This window comes from Fringilla coelebs, assembly GCF_963513975.1.
Source record: "Fringilla coelebs genome assembly, chromosome: Z".
Classification (NCBI taxonomy): domain Eukaryota; kingdom Metazoa; phylum Chordata; class Aves; order Passeriformes; family Fringillidae; genus Fringilla; species Fringilla coelebs.
In genome coordinates this window covers 21,894,080-21,916,292 of record NC_140031.1, presented here as the reverse complement: position 1 = coordinate 21,916,292, position 22,213 = coordinate 21,894,080, and the positions used below count along the sequence as shown (strand labels likewise).

Here is a 22,213-nt window from a genome sequence, read left to right as displayed (position 1 = left end):
AAACACTGCAAAAATGGTAAGATGATAAAAACAAGCTAAAATATTTAACTGGGTTCCTGAAGTAGTCCAACTCAAATATCATGCCATCCAATCTTACAGTCATGATTCCTGTTTTTTCTCTAAATTGAAAAATCTCTAATTACCAAAACAATCCACATAGACGGGTTTCAGGCCTACTTTACAGCTCTTCAATAACCCCAACTTTTACAGCCATTTTACAACCTAGTCTAAATTCAGTGCGTAAGACTAATATAGCTGACACTATTTTTTAATCTGTCAGAGAAGCCTGAACTCCTTGTGGAGACACAGGAACTGTACCTATTGCTTAAAAATTATACCTGCTGACCAGGAACTTTGTTTCATTTTTACCAGCAATTTCCTGAGAAGAGACTGCTAAGTGCTGTTCTACCCTGGAATTATGTCTCATGTTGCCTCCAGTGAAGAGAACCTGCTTGTGAGGCTGTGGTTTATATTATTTGGTAAAGTTTATAGTCAGTTATTTAAGATTGGAATTTAAAAGCAGCACTGCACCACCTCCTAACAAAGCAATGCCTGTGACCAGATCAGTTATCTGGGGGCAGAAGGAAATGCTATCTAAAGCACTGCAGCTCTCAGACAATGCACCCCAGCTTCTCGCTGCAATATTTCAGACTTATCCTAGTCTGCCTAGAAGGAAATGAAAAGCTGGCCATATGACAAAGAGAACATGATGGCTTTGATCCTTCTCTCACAAGTGGCATTAGTGCTAGTTGTTCTAATATGCCATCAATTTTGAGTCATAAAATCACCTCTCCATACCTAACAGTACCAATGCCTTCTATCTTTATGGCAGCTAGTAAACACAGATTCAAAGTAATGAAACTGCAGTCCAAAATTCTGATGGGTAAGTTGTCTTGTGCTATTTTTGTGAACTTACAAAGTCACACTTCCACCTGTCCCCTTCCACTTTTGAACCAGTGGCTGCCAGGCTGATGATGAATTAACCTGATTGATGGGGTTTTATTCTACAGCTGGTAACTTCCTTAATCCTGCTCCAAACGTAACTATACATGAGCAAGTACTATCAACAGAGTGGAGAAGAGACAGAAGCACTACTCACAAATTACATGCAGCAGCTGCTCAAGATACACTGCTTCTGAGTTTTTTAATTTATCAAGCAACACCATTAGCCAGTATGTCATGTACACACCAACACTACCATCCCTGCAAAACTTCCAGAAAGGAGCAAAAGTGGTATCATGTATTCGCTTTAAAACGATACAGTTACACATTGAAGAGATACTGAACTAACATGCTGAACTAACTTGCTTCCCTGAAATCAATGTAATTTTTATTTTGTTGAATTTTTTCAGGGACCCAGGCTGATGCCAACCTACTACCTGATGAACACTACTACCTGCTACCTCTCACAAGCTGGAATGTGGAAAAAAATGTTGTTGTGATTGCAGTAAAAATTTTAAATTTGGGAAATGTGAGTTTTGTCTGGCTGAAGAAAGTCAGACAGCTTGTGAAGCCATTATTGACTTGGCCAGAATCCTACCCATTTACAGATTCACAGCTTGTTTAACTTCTTGTATATTCCTAGCCATTCCCAAAAGTCTCATCTACTCAACTACTACACCTCAAGTACTATACAGTCATTTAATTGCACTACAGATGAGTTTATCCAATCAATTAAAAGCAGAAAACTGCTAAGATATTTACTCAAGCCTTTACAAACCCAACAGTTTTTATTTAAACTCATCAAATTTAACATATCTGACAAATCTCTGCTATAACATGCCAAGACCAACAATTACCCTGTCAAGTAATCAAAGCTTGCCATTTCACTGATAAAAGCAAAAACACTACAGCAAAGGAAAAGAACGTAATAGGGTTTTCTTTAATTAGTTCAGATTTAAGCCCTCATTATAACCTCAAAGTAAGTAAAATATTACAACAACATACTGCAGCTTTGGTAAATCAGAGCACAAAGTATGCCCACTGACATATTTTAGAGAATGAATCAATGAAGCACAGGCAGAATTCACATATACTTAGATTATTTCAAAAAATTAATGTCCTGGAAAAACAAAGGAGGGAAAATACAATTGTTGTAGCATAACAACAATAACTTTTGCTTTGGCTGCTTGTACTTGTAAATAAACTACAATAAATGCCTTCAGGACAGTTCATTGCTTTATATTCACAAGAAATAGGTATTACTGGTTTATTACACTCCATTTCATAGATGGGTTACACAGCATTTAGGTTATCTGGATGTGTTTTCCTTTAAACTTGACCGTAACTTTTGAGTGAATAAACCATCGACTGCATTGTTGCCAACAGCAAAAAGAAAACCCTACTTTAATAAAGACTAGAAAAATGGTGCGTTGATTTTACAGCCTGTCTGACATATTAGAGATTTTCAAGCACACAGATAGTTTTGAAAAAATCATATCCTAGAGAACTCTGCTGATGGCTGTATGCTGAGCTGCAGCTGCTCCTTCCTCTCCCCATCCCTCAGCATCTGAAAACTGCTCGGAACTGAGAAAGGTTCAGTGACTCTTAGGACCTCTTTCTCCAACAAGGGCCTACCACACACAGTTCCTTTTATCCTCCAGTAAGAAAAAGAGATAAAGGGAGGAATGGAGGGGACTTAACATCTGCCAAGGGAAGGAAAAAGGGGTGCAGCCAGGGAGGGGAGTAGCATCTACTGCTAACTGCTGAGAGACAGGCTTTTGAGATAAGTGGGGTAAGTGGGAGAGGGTGAGACATGGTAAACAGCAAGTTTGTCTGTGAAGAAGTTCTGAGAAAATTAATTGAGCTGAGCTTAACTAGTGGAAAATAGTGTTTGAATATTTATATAATTTTAATGCAGATTAGATGATTTTGCTTGGGACTTTTGCTGAGTTATGAAAAAATGTCTTGGACACAAGCGGCCTCCATACAAGCTACCATGGCCAACAGTCTAGGCAGTCTAAACGCCTCCTGTTCCATCACTCATGGCTACCTCCAACTACGGTACATCAGAGAGAGCCCAACAGCCTCAGGCCATTCAGCAGGCCCACAAAACTCCAGTGGGTGGATTGCAGGCGCTTTTTCTCATATGTCAAAGATCTCTTCACAGGGTGCTCAGTCCTAGCAGCTCGCTGCCACTTCCCCCCTCCAGCAGAGTCAGTCTAATGGTGTCCTCTGCCAGGCAGTGACATTGGCTCATTTGGCAGTGGCTCCTCACCTCAAGATGGAAACCTCTCTTTTTTGAGCCAGTTTACATCCCTCTTGTCCCTGCAGGTTACACAGAACAGTTCCTGTCTTGACACATTTCTGTGCAGAGGAGGAGCCAAACAAGGATTAACCAACAGTACAGGATCAGAAAGGGGACTGAAGACAGACACCACCCACTGCACAGTACTTCCAGAGAATATTCTGTGTTCATTCAGAGATACAGAATTTTCTCTTGGTCTTCTAGGATATCTTCAGATCACTAGGCAGTAAGCTGTGCATTCTCCAAGCATTCAGAAACAAGCCATGAAATAGCAATTCCTTTAAAGCTAATTGGTTTAAATTTGAGAACTAGAATAGCATCGACAAAGTAAAAAAACACTGCTGCCCTACTTCAGAAAATTTGTTTCTATTGCAATGATACTTCTAGGTCGAGAAGCACTCATTTTTATCAATCTGTCTCCCTACAGATGACATATAATTTTCTCTCACATCTGCATAAATACAGTATTGTAAAGGCGAGCTTAAATCTAACCTTTGATTTATTCACATTTAATATCTGTCAAGTTATCTGATTCTGAAAAATCTTTCTGATGTAATATTCAGTACTTTAATTTACTGCAGTACAGAGTAATTCATTACTGCTTAGCAAATGTCCCCAAACCTTGTCAACTTAAAACACTAGCAACAAAACAAGAATGCAAAATGAAAAAAGCAGGATGCAAACTCACTCCCTCACACAAAGACCCCTGAAATAAGAAATAATGGGAATTTAAGCAAAACCAAACTGCAAAAGAGCTGTCATAGTCAGAGATTACTCACCCATAAGCTCCATTACTAATCAGTTTAATTGTTTCAAAATCACTTTCCCGAGGTTTCCTCTGCAGCTTCAGCGAGGTATTAGAGCTCTTCGAAGTAAGAGACGAAAATGAACAAATTAATAAAATACGATTTTTCAAAACTGGGGAGAAAAACCCAAACAAAAAACCAACTATCACCAGGCTGGCACACTGATGAACCAGGTAAAAGTTCTGGACAGCCAGGCACATAGCCAACACAGAGAGGGGACCAAGGGGCTCCTGAAACAGAGATGCTTTTTCATCAACCAGGTATCTGCTGCACTGCAGCAAACTGTCCGCTTCTCTCCATGCACAGGTTACAGTCACAAAGGCTTCTGGTAAAGTGGTTATTGGCAATTCTTGAGTCATGAACTTCTGTGAATTCCACATGGCACTCGTTGGACACTGCCTTCCCGTTCTAGTAAATCTGACTTTTGTATTACAGCTGGTTGCAACAAACTGTTGATGAGCCCTTGTTCACTCAAATAAACTGGGCACACTTCAAACTAATGTTAGGATAGAGTGTGATATAACAGAGAGGATGGTGAAAAGAGACAAAATGAAAGAGAAAAAGATGGAAAATAAAAATGCATTAGTTCTACCCCTAAAGAGGTCACTTTATAATCTACTTCTTTGTCAGAACTTTTTCAACACCAAGTTGCCCTCAGTATGGCAAAACCTTTTTTCTAGTTTGAATTTTTAATTAATCTTGAAGATGTGTGAATTAGAATTGGGGTTCAGAGGGGAAAAGATGAAGGCACGGGACTCCTAATACAGACTTCCAAACCCACAAGATCTTTTTCAAATGTCTTTTGAATCTCCAAGAAATTCCATTATCCTTACCCAGGCAGTTTAGTAACAGTTGGAAGTTGAAAGTAGAGCTGGTTTAAACATTTTCAATTAAATGCTTGCTAAAAAAATTCAGTGCAAGACTAGTTAATACAATGAACTCCACAGGAAGTGACAGAGAGGACTTACTAAATTGTTCAGCCCACTTGTCTGCCAGTACAGGATTCTTCCTAGTTGCTATTTATGATGGTTGTGAGCAGTCCTGTACTTGAAAGTTATGCTTCCTGTCACTCCCCACGTATGCTTATTCCACAGCTACATTTTGAGATGTTTCCAAATATTCCCTCTAGAGTTTTCTTTACTGATTTCATCATCTCCCCTATTTACATTCCTTTATTATACCACATTATCCTTTCTGAATTTCTTCAGCATTTGCACAACACAAATAACTTCACAATTTCAACTGCTTAGCTGATGCTAAGCCACTCTGCACCTTGGATTAGTACTTTGGCCTTAAGCCTTCTAGTAATTTTGTCCCTTCTCCAATTTGTCAGTAAATGCTGCTCAGGTCTAATAAAGTATTTCAAATGCAGATGAATTAAAACAGCAAAAATACCTTCTCTGTCAAACACAGAACCTTCACAGGTGGCACTTTGCCAAATATCCCAGAAAATATCCCAATATAACATAACATGTACCAGAGAATGATGTTTTTTCTGTTACGTATTAGAACAGGTCTAACAGATAATCCATGCCTGCTAACATTTGTAAACACTTGTTAAGTACCACTTAATTACCAAGACATCCCCTGAAATTGCTCTTGTTTTCGCTATCCACTTGCCCTGAAAATCAAGACTAAATTGTAGGAACTTCATCTAATCTGTTGACTGAAATCCAAGGTGTAAGAACCAACTTTTAAAAATAAAATTTAAAATAATTGCATTTAAACTCACAATCAACATGTCCAACTTGCTTTTCTTTTGTCATTCTGAGCAAACATCTAACGAAATATTACTGTAAGATACACACTGTTGTAGGCAAGTGTTTTCAAACACAGATTCAGAAGAATGATGCACAACCTTTCCAACTGTAAACTAACTTTCTGAATGCAGGCTACTTGCTAGCATACTCATTTCTTCCTTGTGTCTTCACTGGGTCTGTTCAGAATCTCTCAATTTGATCATTAGCTGCCTCTGTGAACGGACTGTTTTAAAATCTCTTTAAAATACATTGTTTTATTAAACAGCTTACCAATACTTCTAAAAAGAAAAAGGAATACATTGATTTAATAGAAAAAAAGAAAGAGTGGTGGATTTTGTTGTAAAGTTATTGCCACATGGTAAACACTAACTTTGTGGAAAATGAAAACACTGAGATGTCTACAAAAATAGGTAGAAAGCTCAGTTATACCTTCTGCCTTCTGCCTGAAGAGCTTCACAGAGTTAGTGTATTATACCAATGTTTATTCAATCTGTTCGCACATACCAGGAGAAACCAGAACAGGCAGGGTTGGGGGAACACACCAGATTTTCCTTGTTCACATTCAGGAAAAGCAGCAATATAAGAGGGAAGCTTACATTTATTGATTCTTCCGCTTCCAGAGTGTCTGTTGTCCCACTGTCACAATTAGCTAGCTGAGCTATTTCTGGAAAGAAAAATTAAAAACTTCATTTTAAACTATGGAAAATACAAAACTAAATGAAGCACAGAAAACATGAGAAGTGACATCTTTCTGGAATACTTAATAGAAAAAAAAATTTAAAAATAAAGAACAAAACAAAACCAAAAAACAACAACAACCAAAAAAACACCCCAAAAACCTGTAGCACTTGAAAAATAACTTTCAGGGCATCTCCAAGCACGTATTAAAAATGCACTCAGGAAATGAAGACTTGCTATTCAGTGCCTATGTAATATCTTCCACTGAAGTAATGAAGATTGGCCATGAAGCAGCGAAGAGCAGTACTGTTTCCACTGCTGACACCTGGGAATTCCAAGAGGTGTGCAAACTGAGCACTAAGGGAAAGACATCACTAATCTGCTAAAACTCCTGAGGATCTCAGCCCCAGAGGGGTTAACAGTAGGCCCCATCCTTCTTGGGCTCCTTCACAGTTACAGCAAAAGCTTCTACTTTAGACCTAACAGGGACTCTAAATAGTTTCCTTCTTCTACAAAGAAATGCTGATAAGCCTACTAGAATAAGCTAAAAGCCATTTTCATGGAAGCTTATAATTTACAGAGTCACTAACACAGATGAATTCTCTGGGAAAGTAAGATTTTAGAAGCCTACAACTCTATCAGATTGTCCCTGCCACTGTCAACCTATGCTGCAGAGCTCCTAAGCCCAGCCTGTTCTTCAACCAAGAATAAATCCGGGTAAAAAAAGCCAAACAGGGACAGCCAGTCACTAAAAGACCCCAGCAACCATACACATATTTAATTATATATCCTGTATAGCCAAAGATGCAAATTTTATCACAATTATGTGCTGGGAATCAGAAATAAGACCACCTAAAATTTGCAAGATTAGTTTTTATCTCAAGACTGTTAACTGAATTTATGATTATGAAGTACAACTGAATATTCACACAGAATACCTAAACTGGATTTTTCTATATAAAAATAAATTATTACAAGTGAAATGCTCTGCAACACTTACTGTAAATTTTAAAAGCAAATTAACCACACAGATAATTTTCTGTTGGAACAGCTAAAGATTTAAGGAGAAACTCTCATTTGTAACCATTATACACAAACCAAAACATGGTAACACTCTAAGAAACAGAAAAAATTAGAATGTCACTTCAAAATCCAAACAGATCTTTAAAGTGTTAAAGAAGCTAAAAATATTATAAAAATTAAATCAATAAACAGTGAAAAATATCCCCACTAGAACAAACGAAATCTCAAAGAAAAAAAATTATACAGGCTGAACCTGAAGTGGATTTTCCAGTCAAAAGTCACGGTTTTGTGTCTTCTGGGGGTTTTAGAATAGAAGTGTTGATGAAACCTTCATTGTATGGGTGAGAACCAAGCTAGCTGGAATAATATACTTTGACAGCCTTCTCAACTGAAATTACTTTCATAAATAGCAAATTAAAATAATCCTTTTTGAAACAAAACTTCTGCAAAATAACCATTATCTGAGAAATCCATATTATCTGCAAGCAGTAGGTACTAATGGTATGGAACCAAAAGCCAGGTTTCAAAACAGGGAGCTATGGAACCATTTTGCAGTGCCTAAAGAGATTTTTCAAACTCATCTAAATACCATTAAACATCTGTCCTTTTTCTTCCATTGATTTAAACCTTTTCTGAAGACTCATGATTCAAAAAGGTAAAGATGGTAATTTAAAAAACATGGGGAAAAATTTCTCCCCAGGGAACTCTTCAGAAATGCAGCCACCACTCTCTACTAAGTGATGAATCTGTTGTATTGCTATCAGTTTAGTATAAATTTATCTTGCATTATTGCCAAATAATACAAGCACCATTTCACTCAAAGAAAGGACACTACAGTTATGACAGCAAACAAAGGAGGCAAATAGAGAAAGATCTGAAGCCGGTTGCTTTTTCCTGCAGATGAAAGAAAATCCTTTGCATGAACGTTTATGAACATTGAAGACACAAATTAACATCTTGGTTGAAAATATAAGTCTGTGTTACAGGATAAGTAAGTAGTGCAACTCAGATGCACTTTTTTTTGTTTTGAACAACTTGGTTCTGCTTCTTAAAAATTTTCTACTTTTACAAAAAAGGGCTTTAAAGTTCTTGAGGATGATCTTCTCATAATATTTTTACAGTAATGAATACAGTGCTCCCATTAAATCTCTTTGTAAACTATTAATTCCAGAGCATAAACCCACAGTGCCCCTCTTTCATTGTTGCTTAAGTAGCATCCCTATATATAGAGACACCCATTAACATCAAAATTATATCATCTAAGAAGTCATTGCACACTGATTTATACTGCTTATAAATATTACTTTTATTGGAGTGTGGGAGGAAAGCATTAACACAAATCAGATGGTCTAAATTACCTATTATAAATACTCATACACATCAATATTTTTAAAAACCCACTAAATAATTCAACTGCTCAAATCTCCAATTGAACCAAAAATCAGTAATCCATATGTCACACACCACTCAGTATATACTGGCAAACCACACAGAACCTTTTTCCCTTCAGAAAAAAAACCCAAAACCCAACATTTCAATTATCATTTGAATGCTTCAAAGTTTTTTATATTCATTAATATTTAGTTTATGAAATAGAGTAAGATGTTTCCTAGATGAAGTATGCTCCCATTAAACAAATAGTTAAAGAAAGCAGTATTCCTTATTTATATATAGGCATTTGTTTCTAGACCTGTTTTACAATAAATTGTCCAAAAAAAATTTTCAAACTTGTTATTAAACATGGGTAGTGACAGATTCATGACTACTGCTTAGGAACACTTTTATCCAAGTGGCAGGAAGAGTCAATGAGAAAGATAAGGTTCAACTGGCAGAATCAGAGTCAATAATACAAAACTCTCAAATCACACACTCCAAACTAAATCTTGCATACTTCATCAGTGAAGAATTGATGAATTGTCAGTTTAGGACAGACCAACAGCTCACCAAATCCAGAAGATAATGCTTTATCTCGCAGAGAATTTAAATACTTCTTGATCTTTTCCAAAACCAAAGGGAAAAAAGTACTTATGCATATTTTCCCTATTTGTCTGGCTTCCTTTGCTGCAGTCCAAATATAAACAAAAAGCATCAAAGCTGTTAATCTGAATCTCAAACAAAACAGCAATACTAAATTTGGATGAGGAAGTTCTCTGAAGATAGGAAGTGAACTAATAATAGGCTTGACTTTCTTTAGATCTGTTAATATAACATTAATGTCATCTGTAACGATATTCAATCTAACTGAATTAGAACTAACAAAACTACTGACACAACCAACTGTCTGTGCTGAACTTCTGCTTTAGTTCAGCAGAAGAGTTTTAAAACACAATATACTACTCTGATTTAATAACATGTGATCTTACATCATTAAAGCTAGCAAAAAAAAGGTTTATCATAGCTTTTTGCTATAATTTTGTGCTATCAAGCCCTGTCCAAGTCCTGGTTGATAACATGGTAGACCAGCTAACTGGCACCAGCTAGGATCATTTTTCCATTATGACATTTCTGCTGATTTCTCCCAAACTGCAGAACTAGCACTGAATACAATGAACCGATTTCTGTTTGTCATCACTGTTAGACCCTGGTATCAGGGTGTCAAAGAAGATGATCGTGAAGTAATTTTAGTTTTTTCAATGCTGTCCTTCTAAGAACCATAGAATGCCTTGGGTTAGAAAAGATCCTGAAGATCATCCAAGCTTGTCTAAGCCTTTCACCGTGGGCTGAGACACAGAATCACAGTATCAGATGAGCTGGAAGGGACCCAAGAGGATGACGAAGTCCAGCCCCTGGCCCTGCACAGGACTACCCCCAAGAGTCACACCCTGTGCCTGACAGTGTTGTTCAATGCTTCTTGAACTCAGTCAAGCTGGTGCTGTGACCGCTTCCCTGGGGAGCGTGTTCCAGTGTCCAGCCTGCTCTGGGTGAAAAACCTTAAAACCTTTTCCTGATATCCAACCTAAAGCCTAAACATGCCCCACCCTCCCCGCCCCAACACAACTTCAGGCCATTTCCTTCAGACAGATCCTGTCACTGGTCACCAGATCAGCATCTGCCCTTCTGCTTTTCCCCTCAGAGGAAGTTGTGACTGCAGTGAGGTCTCCCCTCAGTCTCCTCCAGGCTGAACAGACCAAGTGACCTCAGCCGCTCCTCACACGGCTTCCCCTCAAGGCCCTTCACGCCCTCCATGCCCTCCCTGGACACTCTCCAGTTCTGTCCTTCTGACCCTGTGGCACCCAGAGCTGTCCCCAGCGCTCGAGGTGAGGCCGCCCCAGTGCAGAGCAGAGCAGGACAATCCCCTCCCTTGCCCAGCTGCTGATGCTGTCCCTGATGCCCACAGGACACGGGGGGCCCTCCTGGCTGCCAGGGCACTGCTGGCTCATGTTCAGCTTGCCATGAGCAGAGCCCCAGGGCCCCTTTCCATGGCACTGTACATCCAGGGCTGCTCCATCCCAGGTGCAGAATCTGGCACTTTCCTCCTGTTGAATTTCATATGGTTGGTGATTGCCCAGCCCTATAATTTGTCAAGGTCTCTTTGCAGGGCCCCTCTGCCTTTGAGGGAGTCAGCAGTTTCTCCCAGTTTTGTATCATCTGCAAACTGGCCTTGTATCCCTCCCAGTCCTGCACCCAGTCATGTCTGAAGATGTTGAAGAGCACAGAGCCGAGCCTGTGGAACTCTGCTAGCGACAGGTCACCACTCTGATGTCACCCTATTCACTGTAACCCTCTGTGCCTGACCCATTAACCAGCTGCTCTCCCATCATGTGATGTGTTTATCCAGCAGTGTGCTGGACATTTTGTCCAGCAGGACACTGTGAGAGACAGTACTGAAAGCTTTACTGAAATCCAAGAAGATGACCCCAACTGGCTTCCCTTTACCAGCTAAGTGGGTTACCATGTCACCTTCCACTAGACCACACTGTTCATAACCCTATGCCATCTGGTCTTAAACACTTCCAAGGATGGGGCACCCACCACTTCTTTGGACAACATGTTCCAGGGTCTCACCACTTTCACAGTAAAGAAAAATTCTGCAGTGACAATACCTCCACTGGAACCCAAGTTCTCCCTACAAAAGCCCCCAATATGGGCTCAAATTACACAGAAAATTCATGGGATAGTCTTCTCAGAGACTCCAAGATGAAGGAACCTGGGAGCACTGAAAGGCAAACAACAGCTCAACCAAGCATCCTTTATAACTGTGCTGAGATAACAGTCGCCATCAAATTACCCCAGAAAATTCCAGCTAGAGCTGCAATGAGTAAGTCACGTTGTCAGGCTGGAAGAAGATGAGTGGTATCATTGATACAGTGTATTTTTGAATTATATTTGAAAAAAAAAAAATCCTGTTCAGAAGAGATGGCCTTTTAAATGTGTGTGTTTGAGCTCAGGAGAGTACAGTCGAAGTCAGAGAATGCTTGCTCTGCTTGCATCTTTACCTTGACCCTTTTCAGGTACACACAGATTATCATAATGATAGAACACATTGAGAAGGAAGAACCTAGAAACCTATAGCTATACCAGGAGATTCACTTACCTTCCAGAGGATCTTTATTTAAGCCCAGCTGGCTAATAATGTATCGAGGGATGTCTGTTTTAATGCCTTGCCCCTCTTTAGCATGGCCTTCAGCTGCTTCCAAAAGATAGTAAAACTCTTCCGGATCAAATTCCTAGAGAAAGAATAATCATCATCATTTTCTCTGTTGAAACTGGTGCCTTAGGGTCTAACATAAAAAGTTCCTTTGCTTCTTCTAGCTCCACATATATGGCATATTCCTACTAAAAACAGTACCTCTTTATTCTACTAGTAGTCTATTAATCTATTCTGATTCTTATACAGTGTAACACAACATAAGCAATGGAATTGCATGTCACTACTTCAGAGCAATAATTTACATGAATATTATATTCTTTGCCATCAAAACTTTATGTAATACTGAATGAAGTTACCTATAAGCAGCAAAAATAAGATTTCAGAGAGAAGACTATCTCCCTACGTGTGTTTGCTTATAAAAATCCATTACAACTATGTAAATATATTGCACTACACTTTTTACTTAAGTATTAATTTCAAGTATTTCTAATCAATATATATGCAGTGTTTTCTAGAAAATACAATTTAAAAAATCACTAACTTTAGAATGAAGATAAAATTGAATTTGATTTTAAAAATCTGAGCTTCATTGAGCCAATTGTTTCAAATTCAGAAATTAAACATCTCCTGTGGGAAGTTACTATATTAGAACTATCATTTATAACATACCAAAAAGGCAAGCCTCAACAAGAAACAAAAATGAACAAAAGGAACAGAAACTCAAAACACTATGCCCAAGTCCCTTGGAAATACATTTCTTTTACTACCTTTTATACAGTATAAAAAGAGAAATACGTTGAAAGGAGCAAAGCAGATTACCAAAACAATGTGAGTGGGATTTTTTAACACAATTTCTCTCCCTACTGGCATGAACTCATACCAAAACATCTGTTCATGGTTATTGCATTCTTGGAGGTGTTTGTGCCTATAGGTGCTATCCTTAACAGAATAATAGCCATCAGTCATTAATGTAACAAAATAGATTTTTCCCTCCAGTAGGTCAGCTCTGTCACAAATATCTGTAGAAGCCAGGCAGACTGCTGAGATAGCTAATTTCGTGACTGTTTTGCAACCAAACATAACTCCATGGCATTTTAGACTACGTGCTGAGTCGCAATGATCCTGTCCGAAATCCTGAGGCTACTCAGGGCTTGGAAAGTCACCATCCTGACCCAGAAGGCAGCTTGAGAAATTTGGTACCATGCTTTGTTTTGCAAGCATCAAAACTGCTGCAGCTAAAATGAGGAGCTGCAGCATGTCTGAAATAAAATATCTTTAGAATTTTCAGTCTTACTGAAACAATCTTAATTTTACATGTGTCATGAAACAATCTTCATCATGTACAACCTACTGCAAAGGACCTAACCACCAACCCATGAACTGTCCAAGCTGCCTCACTTTAGCCCAAAGTCACAGGATGCTGCAAACCTGAACCTGAAACTAAACCCAAAAACCTGAACCAATAACTAAACAGTACATGCTATTTCAGTCCTAACTCTCCTCATCTTACATGCCATCCCCAGCTGTATCTCTTACATGTTACTCCTTGGCACTAAAACAGCCAACAGCATGAGGTTGTGTGCCAAGATTTCTATTTACTTTTGTCATGAAAACATTATCATCTCCTGACCTGCTGCAGTGACAGATAAACAGCTTCTCCTCCTCTTAAAGCACGACAAGGCAATTTCAAAATAGTTAATTTTAATCATATGAATGTGTGTATATGTGTTTGTATGTACAACTAACTAAAGACACACATATACACAGACAGGCCCGAATAATGAGAAGCAATGAATTTATTTTCTGATCTTCACTTCCAACTCTGTATTTTATTTTCCATATACAAATGGAAAAAAAAAAATTAAATGAGTGGCAGTAGCTCTTACCACATATGAAACGGTAAAACCTTTATTTGTATGATCATCCAGTAAACCGAAACAGGATTTCACATGCTATGAGCACCTGAGACAAGACCACCATCAGAAAACCTGACCAGCTTTACTGCATGGTACCTGAAATGTCTGACGACCACAAAGCTGGAATTTTTTCCTACAATTTTATGAACTTTTTTACAGAGGCTGAAGTTTTCCACACCTAGTATCTATTTCAGACAGATATTCTAAAATACCATACAGTAATATTAAAAAGTTTCCAGAGAAATGCTACAGAAAAAAATAGTTTCTGTAGGTTTACAATTATGTTTATTATCTAGGCTTAACATCTTCTTGCATGAAAAATGTATTGTTGCTTGACTGTACGCCTAAATTTGTTCAAGCTACCTGTATCTGTAGAAACATAAGATGCAGGGTTGTCACAATCCAGTTTATGCCTCCTGAATATTCTGTTTTAAGTGAGAGCACTAGAAGCAAGCTGTGCCGGCTTTCCCTGCCACTGCTGCTCTAAAACTCAATTATGAGACACAGTCACATCTGGACTTCCTATCGCTGCTGTTCTTCCACTCACTTCAGCATGCCCAGCAAAAGGAGGGGTACAGGATGCACATCACTCTATCCAAAGGATAAGGGAGAATAAGTAGCCTAGGGGAAAGTTCCCACTTTCTGCTACTGGAGTTAAGTGAACAGAGATTTGGACTAGATCCCATTAAAACTTAGCACGTAGGGAAAATAAACTAATAGGCAAATAGACCACCAAGAGAGAACTTGAATTGGAACCACAGAATCATCATAGTCCAAAGAAACCTTTAAGATAATTCAGCCTCTAAACCACTGAACCATCTCCCAGCAAGAGACCCAAACACCTCTTGAACACCTCCAGGTAACTTCACCACCTCCTACACAACCTATTCCAATGCCGGACCACTCTAACAAGGGAAAAAAATTTCAAATACGTAATCTGAATCTCCCCTGTCTCAATTTAAGGCTACTTCTGGTATTACTGCAGGTGCCATATGAGAGAACAGCTCCCACCTGGCACCTTCTTTTCAGGGAACTGTAAGAGTGTTAAGATGCCCCCTGAGCCTGCTCTTCTTGAGACTAAACAAACTCAGCTCCCTCAGCTGTTCCTAGATACATTTTCTAGACCCTTCATAAGTCTTGCTGCCCTTCACTGGATGCACTCCAGCACCTCAATTAGAAAGCTAATAGAGAGTGATGATGCTGGGAGCAAGGGTTATGGGAGAAAGCTAGCAAGCCTGTAATGGAAGGTGTAAAGTACTATTAAAAAGTCTTGGTCTGACTGCCTACAAGACGTATGAAAGAGCATTTCTGGATATTTGAGAACAGAGAAGGATGCAAACCAGAAAGAGAAGACACAAGGATATGAGAAACTGGATTATGTGGAGAAACATATAAACCCTGTAAATAGAGCAGAGAACAACACAACTTCTCAGGGAGAAGGACTAAGACAAGTTTGGATTCAACAGCAGAAGCAGGACATGCTAAGATGTCCTTCTCTCTAAAGCCTTCCTTTTTGTTTGTTTTGGTTGATTTTTTTTAACATCTCACATCTCTTTCATGCTGATTCAGAGCACATATCTTGTTTTTACTTTCCTTCTGAACTGCAAATCATGAACAAAAAAGCAACTGGGAACACTGAGACTTGGTTGTTTCCAAAACAAAATAGAGGCAGCTCTCAAAATGCCCGTGGCTGAACGGGCCAGGGTGTGGATTAACTGTGCCACAGATGAAGGGACTCAGCACAAAGCCAAAATCAGGTTGGAAATACTAGCTAGCTTACTAGCTGAGATTCAGTGTGACGCAAATGCAGTTATGACAATTTCAGGCATAACTTGAGTCTAGCAGCCGGCTGGCTTCCACATAAGGCCTGCCAGCCTCAAATAGCTGTATGCAGCATCAACACTGATCTTACACTGGCAAGCAGAGTGGCTCAAAATCAGCTCAGGCTGCCTGCCAGGCCTTTTGGACTCGGGCTGGCTCTGGCATGGTATTTGGGTGTCTACACCATCCTCCTGTGTACACTGTGTTCTGCAAGGGTTTATTAGTTCAAATGAACAACTGAAGTACACTGGCTCCGTGTGTGCAACTTCCCGCACCTGAGCCATCCCAGCTCCCACAGCATGGGCAAGAAAAGCAGAAACACTCCCACACGGCACACACAAATTAACCCAGTGTGGCAACATTGCTGCTATGCTCATGCATAAATAAATAAACTCTTCTGCTCCTTTTGGTCCCCAGTAAAACACCAACTACCTGTGCATCCAGACAGCCTAATCCCTCTGCTGCTCTTATCACCAGATCAGGTACTGCAGAACTGACCTCAAGCTGTTTATAGTTCTGGCAGCTGTTGAGTGCAACAAAATTATGAAACTATTAAGAAGTAGTTTCAAAAATCACCAAGCAATTACAATTCTGGAGCAGTCTTCGTAAGAAATGGAGAAGTCTAACAAAACAACAGAAAAAGCCAACTGGTTTTAAACAGCAGTATCCTCAGTTGATGAAAGGGATTCTACACCACAGTATCTGCAATAGCAGGGAATCAAACAAAGCTGCAGGAGGGTCCTGCCAGTATACTATATCCAATAATAGAAGTGGAAAGGATCCCACTAACAATGAAGCCCTACCACACTGTTTGACATGTTCCAAAAATCAGTCATAAAGAGCCTTGAATACTAATTTAGAGAACTGGCTGCACTACTAAGTGAAAAACACTAACTACTAAGTGAAAACTTAGCAAGCATGATCTTACCAGGCATTCCAGTAAGCGAGCAGGACGAGCAATAACTATCAAGATTTTGCGAACAAGTTGTTTAATAAATGCCATTTCTCCACTCTCCGATCGCTCTTGCGCCTAAAAGATGAAAATACAGTCATTTTGAACCAAATCACATTCAGTGATGCTTAGGAAAGCAGTGATATTTAGGACATTTGTAGGGTTTGAAGCATGTACCTGATACAAACCGTGCATCAATTTCAAGATGCCAGCAGAGATAACAAAGATCTGAACAGCACTAAATTCAGTTCAAATAATCCTAGCTTTAAAACTCTAACACTGTAACAACAAAAATGCCTACAATAGACAAACACCTACTTCTTTTTTCTTGTTTCTTAAGCTTACAATGTTATTACCACCAGTTTTGCAAATGGATAGTGTATCAATACAGATCAACACTGATCTATACATGCAGGTTGTGCCTTAATTAGTTAGCAATGTCAGGCCAAAATGAAAACTAACATAAGTAATAGTAATAGAAAAATCCATCCCAAATTCATACTGTCTTTTCGTCAGTCATAGGAAAATGACAATTTGTATGCATATATATATACGTATATAACCTTTACCTGCAGAGAGGCTTCATCTAAAGGTACTTGTAGAAAGGATGGCAATGAAAAACTGAGTTCTACAAAGATTACAAAAGAGGGGGAAGTGCTATAGAAGAATATATACAGATAATGTACTTCTTGAAGATTTGACAACATATGCACAATGGTCTGAGTTGCATTTCAAGTTTCTTTTAAATGCTTCCCTCTAAGAACAAATTACAGTATTTAAGGATTCTAGTGAAAGCAAAGCAACTGCATAATTCTCCTGATGTACTTATAGCCCTTGCCTTAAATATCAAAGCCTTCCCTTGCTCTGAACAGTAGAACTCACAGACTTAAATTTCTCAGTGTCTCTTGCTTATTCAAAACCACAAAGAAAATTAAGAAACTAACACTTACAAAGTTATTACTACGGACCAGTAAGTACTTTTCCTATAACACATTACATTTTGAAAAAAACTCTATGAAAATAGGAAGCTATGAATATTTCTCATAATGTAAACACCACAATTTTAAACATCACCAAATATATGAGAGGAATTAATTTGTGGAGTTTAAAAAAGGAAAAGTGTACAAATATCATCTAGCCATTTGCAACAGGTTTCAGAAGTACTTTAACTGGGCAGAAGCATAATTCTGAATATTATCAACTTAGGCCAAATAAAACTCTTTTGTAAACAAAACACCTGCCTATTTTAACCACCAACAATTTTAAAGCACCTTTGTAGAGTTTTATGAACACTCAGGTGCCTAGGTGAACAAAAGATTCAATACATATTACATTTAAGGAGGATGAAGCCGAAAAGCATTCAGGCACACTTGACCTTAAAATTCTAGAAGTTTTGGGTAAACCAAGCTGCTTTGACCTCAAGGGTGTCTTCCTCTAGTTAAAGTAAATGCACAGTGTCAAGCAGCAGGAGGAAATGCAGCTTTCTACTGAAGACTGCAGCTGGGAATTAACAACAAATGAATCACATGAAACTAATGCACAACTAAAGGCCCATTAAAAAGCTGTGCAAAGAAAATGTTTTCAACTGTCATGCTATTAACAAGAAGCAAGCAGTGGACTCAAAAGTTAAGTCTGAATTTTTTAAGGTATCTTAAGAACAGGAATCTTCTCCATAATCAAGAATTAACATCATAGAACATGACAAAATGAGTGGCTTGGTGGTTTTTTTCCTTTATATGCAGGTTGAAGAAGGTGGCGGCATGGTTTTTAGCAGGTTTTGGGAGAACTGTTGGTGAACACATATTCTAAACTCTACTTCATGTGTAGCCATTTTAAGCTATATATTGTTAACAGTGGTTCAGCGAATCCTGGCTTGGACATGTTTTCTGGTATTCTGACATTATCAACTGGCCAATTCTGCCTACACTTTGGCATGGCAGAACTACGACCATCTCATGAGAAGATTACTGGTTCAGAAGTTCCTCTTGACTAGCAAGCAAACTCTAAGTATTTTCAATGTTTAAAAAATAGGGTTTCAACAATCCAGAATAAATTTATTGATGTCTTAAATTTTGTTTTGCTGTATGAAGGGGAAAAGTTCAAAAAACAGTAGTTTCAGAAATCCTATTTACTGAATAGAAATTAAGAAAAACAAGAACAAAAACAAATCCAAACAAAAAAACCAACCAACCTACCAAAAAAGAAATATCAAAAACCCCATGAAAACTCAACCAAAACTGCTTGTGTATTCAAAAGAAAGCAAAAGACCAATTAAGACAGGCACGGCATGTTAAGATATCAGCTGGAAAGAATTTCAAATTAATTTCAAATCTGCTGCTCTATCACATTAATTCTGACTCATAACATACTATCAAATCCCACACAAATAAATGAGTACATTACATGTTGCACTCGTTCTTTTGAAAACGATACATTAATAAACTACAGAAACTCCTGTGACAGCATGTTTGTCAAGTTTCAAGCTCTTCTTAATTAATTCAGCTGATTATTCTATGAAAGCTTCAACACATTTCAAAAAGACATTTTTGCTGAAAATCAAAATTTCAGCTATGTCACAAATAATTAAATAATAAATAATTTCTCACTAATGGAAAGCTAAAGGTTGCTGTCTATGCTTTCTCAACACAGTAGGGTTGATAAAAGGAAAGTGTGTATGTTACCTCATTTATTTAAAGTAAATGAAATAGCCAGCCCTGTCTGGGGTTTATGCACACACTTCTGTAAGCAATCTACAACTTGCACTGCAGGACATAATCCTGTTGTTTCTGGAATCTTTACAACCCAATATTCCACACCAATATGCCAGGGTGCCTTATAGTTTTTGTAGGAGTCATTATATAGACTAAAGCATGTTATGAATACCACTTTGACAATTACTTGAGTAAACGGTCATAATTCAAGACAATATTCAAGAAAACTCTAAGGCAAACAGATTTAAACAATTATTCAGGCAAATATACAGCAGTCTCACAGATCATACCTCCTGTAGTAATTTGTCTAATTTCTGCTGTAATTCAAGGAAGTATCGTGATGTGATGAGGCCCTGGTGAGATTTATCCAAACAATCTCGAGCCAGTTCTGTGATTTGATGATGGGTAAAACTGAGCACTCCATCTGCCAGAGGAAGGGTGTTCTCTGGAGAATGATTTGTTATAATATCCTGAAGTCTCTCTTCCATCTGAGCTGTGGCCTATAGAAAAGTAGTTGTTCAACACATTAAATCAGCTCTACATCAAACTAACAGCCTTGAAGTTATTTCTGACTCTAGAACATTTCTGTACTGCCTAAGAATTTACCTAGCTAAAATGCATGAAATGACTGAAGCCAAAAGGCAAGTACACAAAGGCAAAGTGACAGATGACATTTCCCAACACTGCCAGTACAGAAAAGTAACAGCCTTGTTGTTCTACTGTGCAGCTCCCCACTTTGTCTGCCAATGGTGATTAACTGTGCACTAATCTTGTGATAATTACTAACAGAACTAAAAAACTTTTAAGTCAAAGCCAAAGTAGAAATTTATAAAAAAGAAAAAAGAGAACTCATAGGGGTCTACTTTTCTCCGCTAAAATTGCACATACTAGACAGCAGAATATAGTCACTACTTTCACAATGGTTATTCCACAAAAATATTTCACTGAGCAGAGTCTGAATGAGGCTCATTTGACTAATTAAAAGCACCACAGGCTTACAGGTCCTGCCAAACATGTCTGCAGGTTCCCAGATGCATTTGTTTTACAGAACCAACTGTCTGGTTCTCACAGAACTGTAGATGCATTATCATCATTATTATTAATAATATTATTATATTATTAAACCATAATCCCACACACTTTAGTTCATATCTCAAACAGTAAGATGAGTTTTTCACACTTCATATGGTTGCTTGATTACTTGGCAAATCCTGACAAATCCTTCTTTATATTTATACAAAGAAATACAAAGAAGTTTCTCCCTTTTTAACTCACGTTTTAGGAACCGTACCTTGTTTTATTTTCCAGGGGTAACTAAAATCTTAGGAGCAACTGAGGGTATAGTGCTTCAAGCTGTGCACACAAACCTGCACCTAGGAACTCATCCGTGTCTCAAGATCTCTGGAGAGGAAAGCAAAACATCCTCCTATCTCATAGTCAAACCCCCTGTGTACTAGTACACTATCTGTGTACTAGTGCATTAGATCAATGCATATAATGCATATATATGCAGGTAAAGTATATAGCAAGTGTTTGGAAAAATGAAGAAATGGACTAAGCAGAGGAATCTGTTGGTATATCTCAGCAGATGCTTCTCAAGACTTAGCACTGGAAACTGGTTTCAATTTACTAATGCAGTATGCATTTACCCCAAGTACACCACCTATTGAAACCCAATGTATCATCAGATTCCAATCAGCAGAATATTTTACCAGCATAATTAATTTCAAAACCAGTTTGGCAGCGTTGCCAAATGAAAGTCCAGTTCTCAGCCAGAGTTTTCTTTATCGTGATTTTATCGTTGCAGTAAGAGATCAGTGATGCTTCATGGAAGCCATTACAAGGCTGGATCATCACTTCCCATCATAACTTCCTTAAAACCTATGTTGCCTACCAATTTAGATACTGGGTATCTTAAATATAATTCATTACCTTTGGGAACCTTTCTTTGTAGACATGGTTCATCATAATTATTTCATTGTCACAGCAAGCAGGAGAACGTCCAGGGCTGCAAGCAAAGCAAATTATCCCTTTACACTTATCCCAGCATGAACTACAGTTACTTCTTATATTTTTGTATGATTTATTTGAAACAAAAAGACAGCACAGACTTCACTGGAAGGGTACAGTCTGCAATCAATAGTACACTTAAGTTCCTTTCTGTTATTTCTGTTCAAGTCCTCATGATTATTTAATGTACTTGACACCTAACTGCTAACCATGTTATTCTCCTAGTTTGTACGTGTACTTCAAGGCAGATGAAGCCTTGTGAACATTATCTTTTCTTCAGAACAGCAACAGAGATCTTTTTAACTGGCTTTACACCTGTACCTTTGAAGATTAGATACAATCAAAACAGCAAGATCTGACCAAGAACTCTGGTAGCTGCAAGTGAAAAAGTACAAAATTAATTTGTTTGAGTTTTGTTTGTTTTTCTAAATGGATAATTTGAAAAAATTATATCAAAACAATCTATTTTCAATCTGACCAGCAGATAAAGGCAGTAACTTCCTACAAATAATGTCATAAATATGCACGTGTCAAACAAAGCTGGAGCACTGTGCCTGTAAAAAAAAAGCACAAGACTTTGAGGAAAAGAATTCATAAAAGATACTCACAGACCTCCCGAACCTACAAAATGACTTTTTGCTATCATGAGCCTCACTGTATACTACAAAGCCCTTTAAAAAAATCTCAATACAGATTTC

General features: G+C 38.2%; 1 protein-coding gene across 4 annotated transcripts in view; it reads right to left on the bottom strand.

Moving 5' to 3' along the window:
• Positions 1-22,213, bottom strand: part of MAST4 (microtubule associated serine/threonine kinase family member 4) — a gene marked incomplete at its 5' end in the record, with an annotated part of 275,947 nt that overhangs the window by 28,096 nt on the left and 225,638 nt on the right. For all 4 annotated transcript variants that reach the window (XM_084225039.1, XM_084225041.1, XM_084225040.1 and 1 more), the window contains 6 exons: positions 4,027-4,112; positions 6,410-6,477; positions 12,049-12,181; positions 16,771-16,872; positions 19,796-20,005; positions 21,438-21,513. In XM_084225039.1, the coding sequence (XP_084081165.1) occupies positions 4,027-4,112; positions 6,410-6,477; positions 12,049-12,181; positions 16,771-16,872; positions 19,796-20,005; positions 21,438-21,513 (675 nt within the window). The remainder of the gene's footprint in view (positions 1-4,026; positions 4,113-6,409; positions 6,478-12,048; positions 12,182-16,770; positions 16,873-19,795; positions 20,006-21,437; positions 21,514-22,213) is intronic.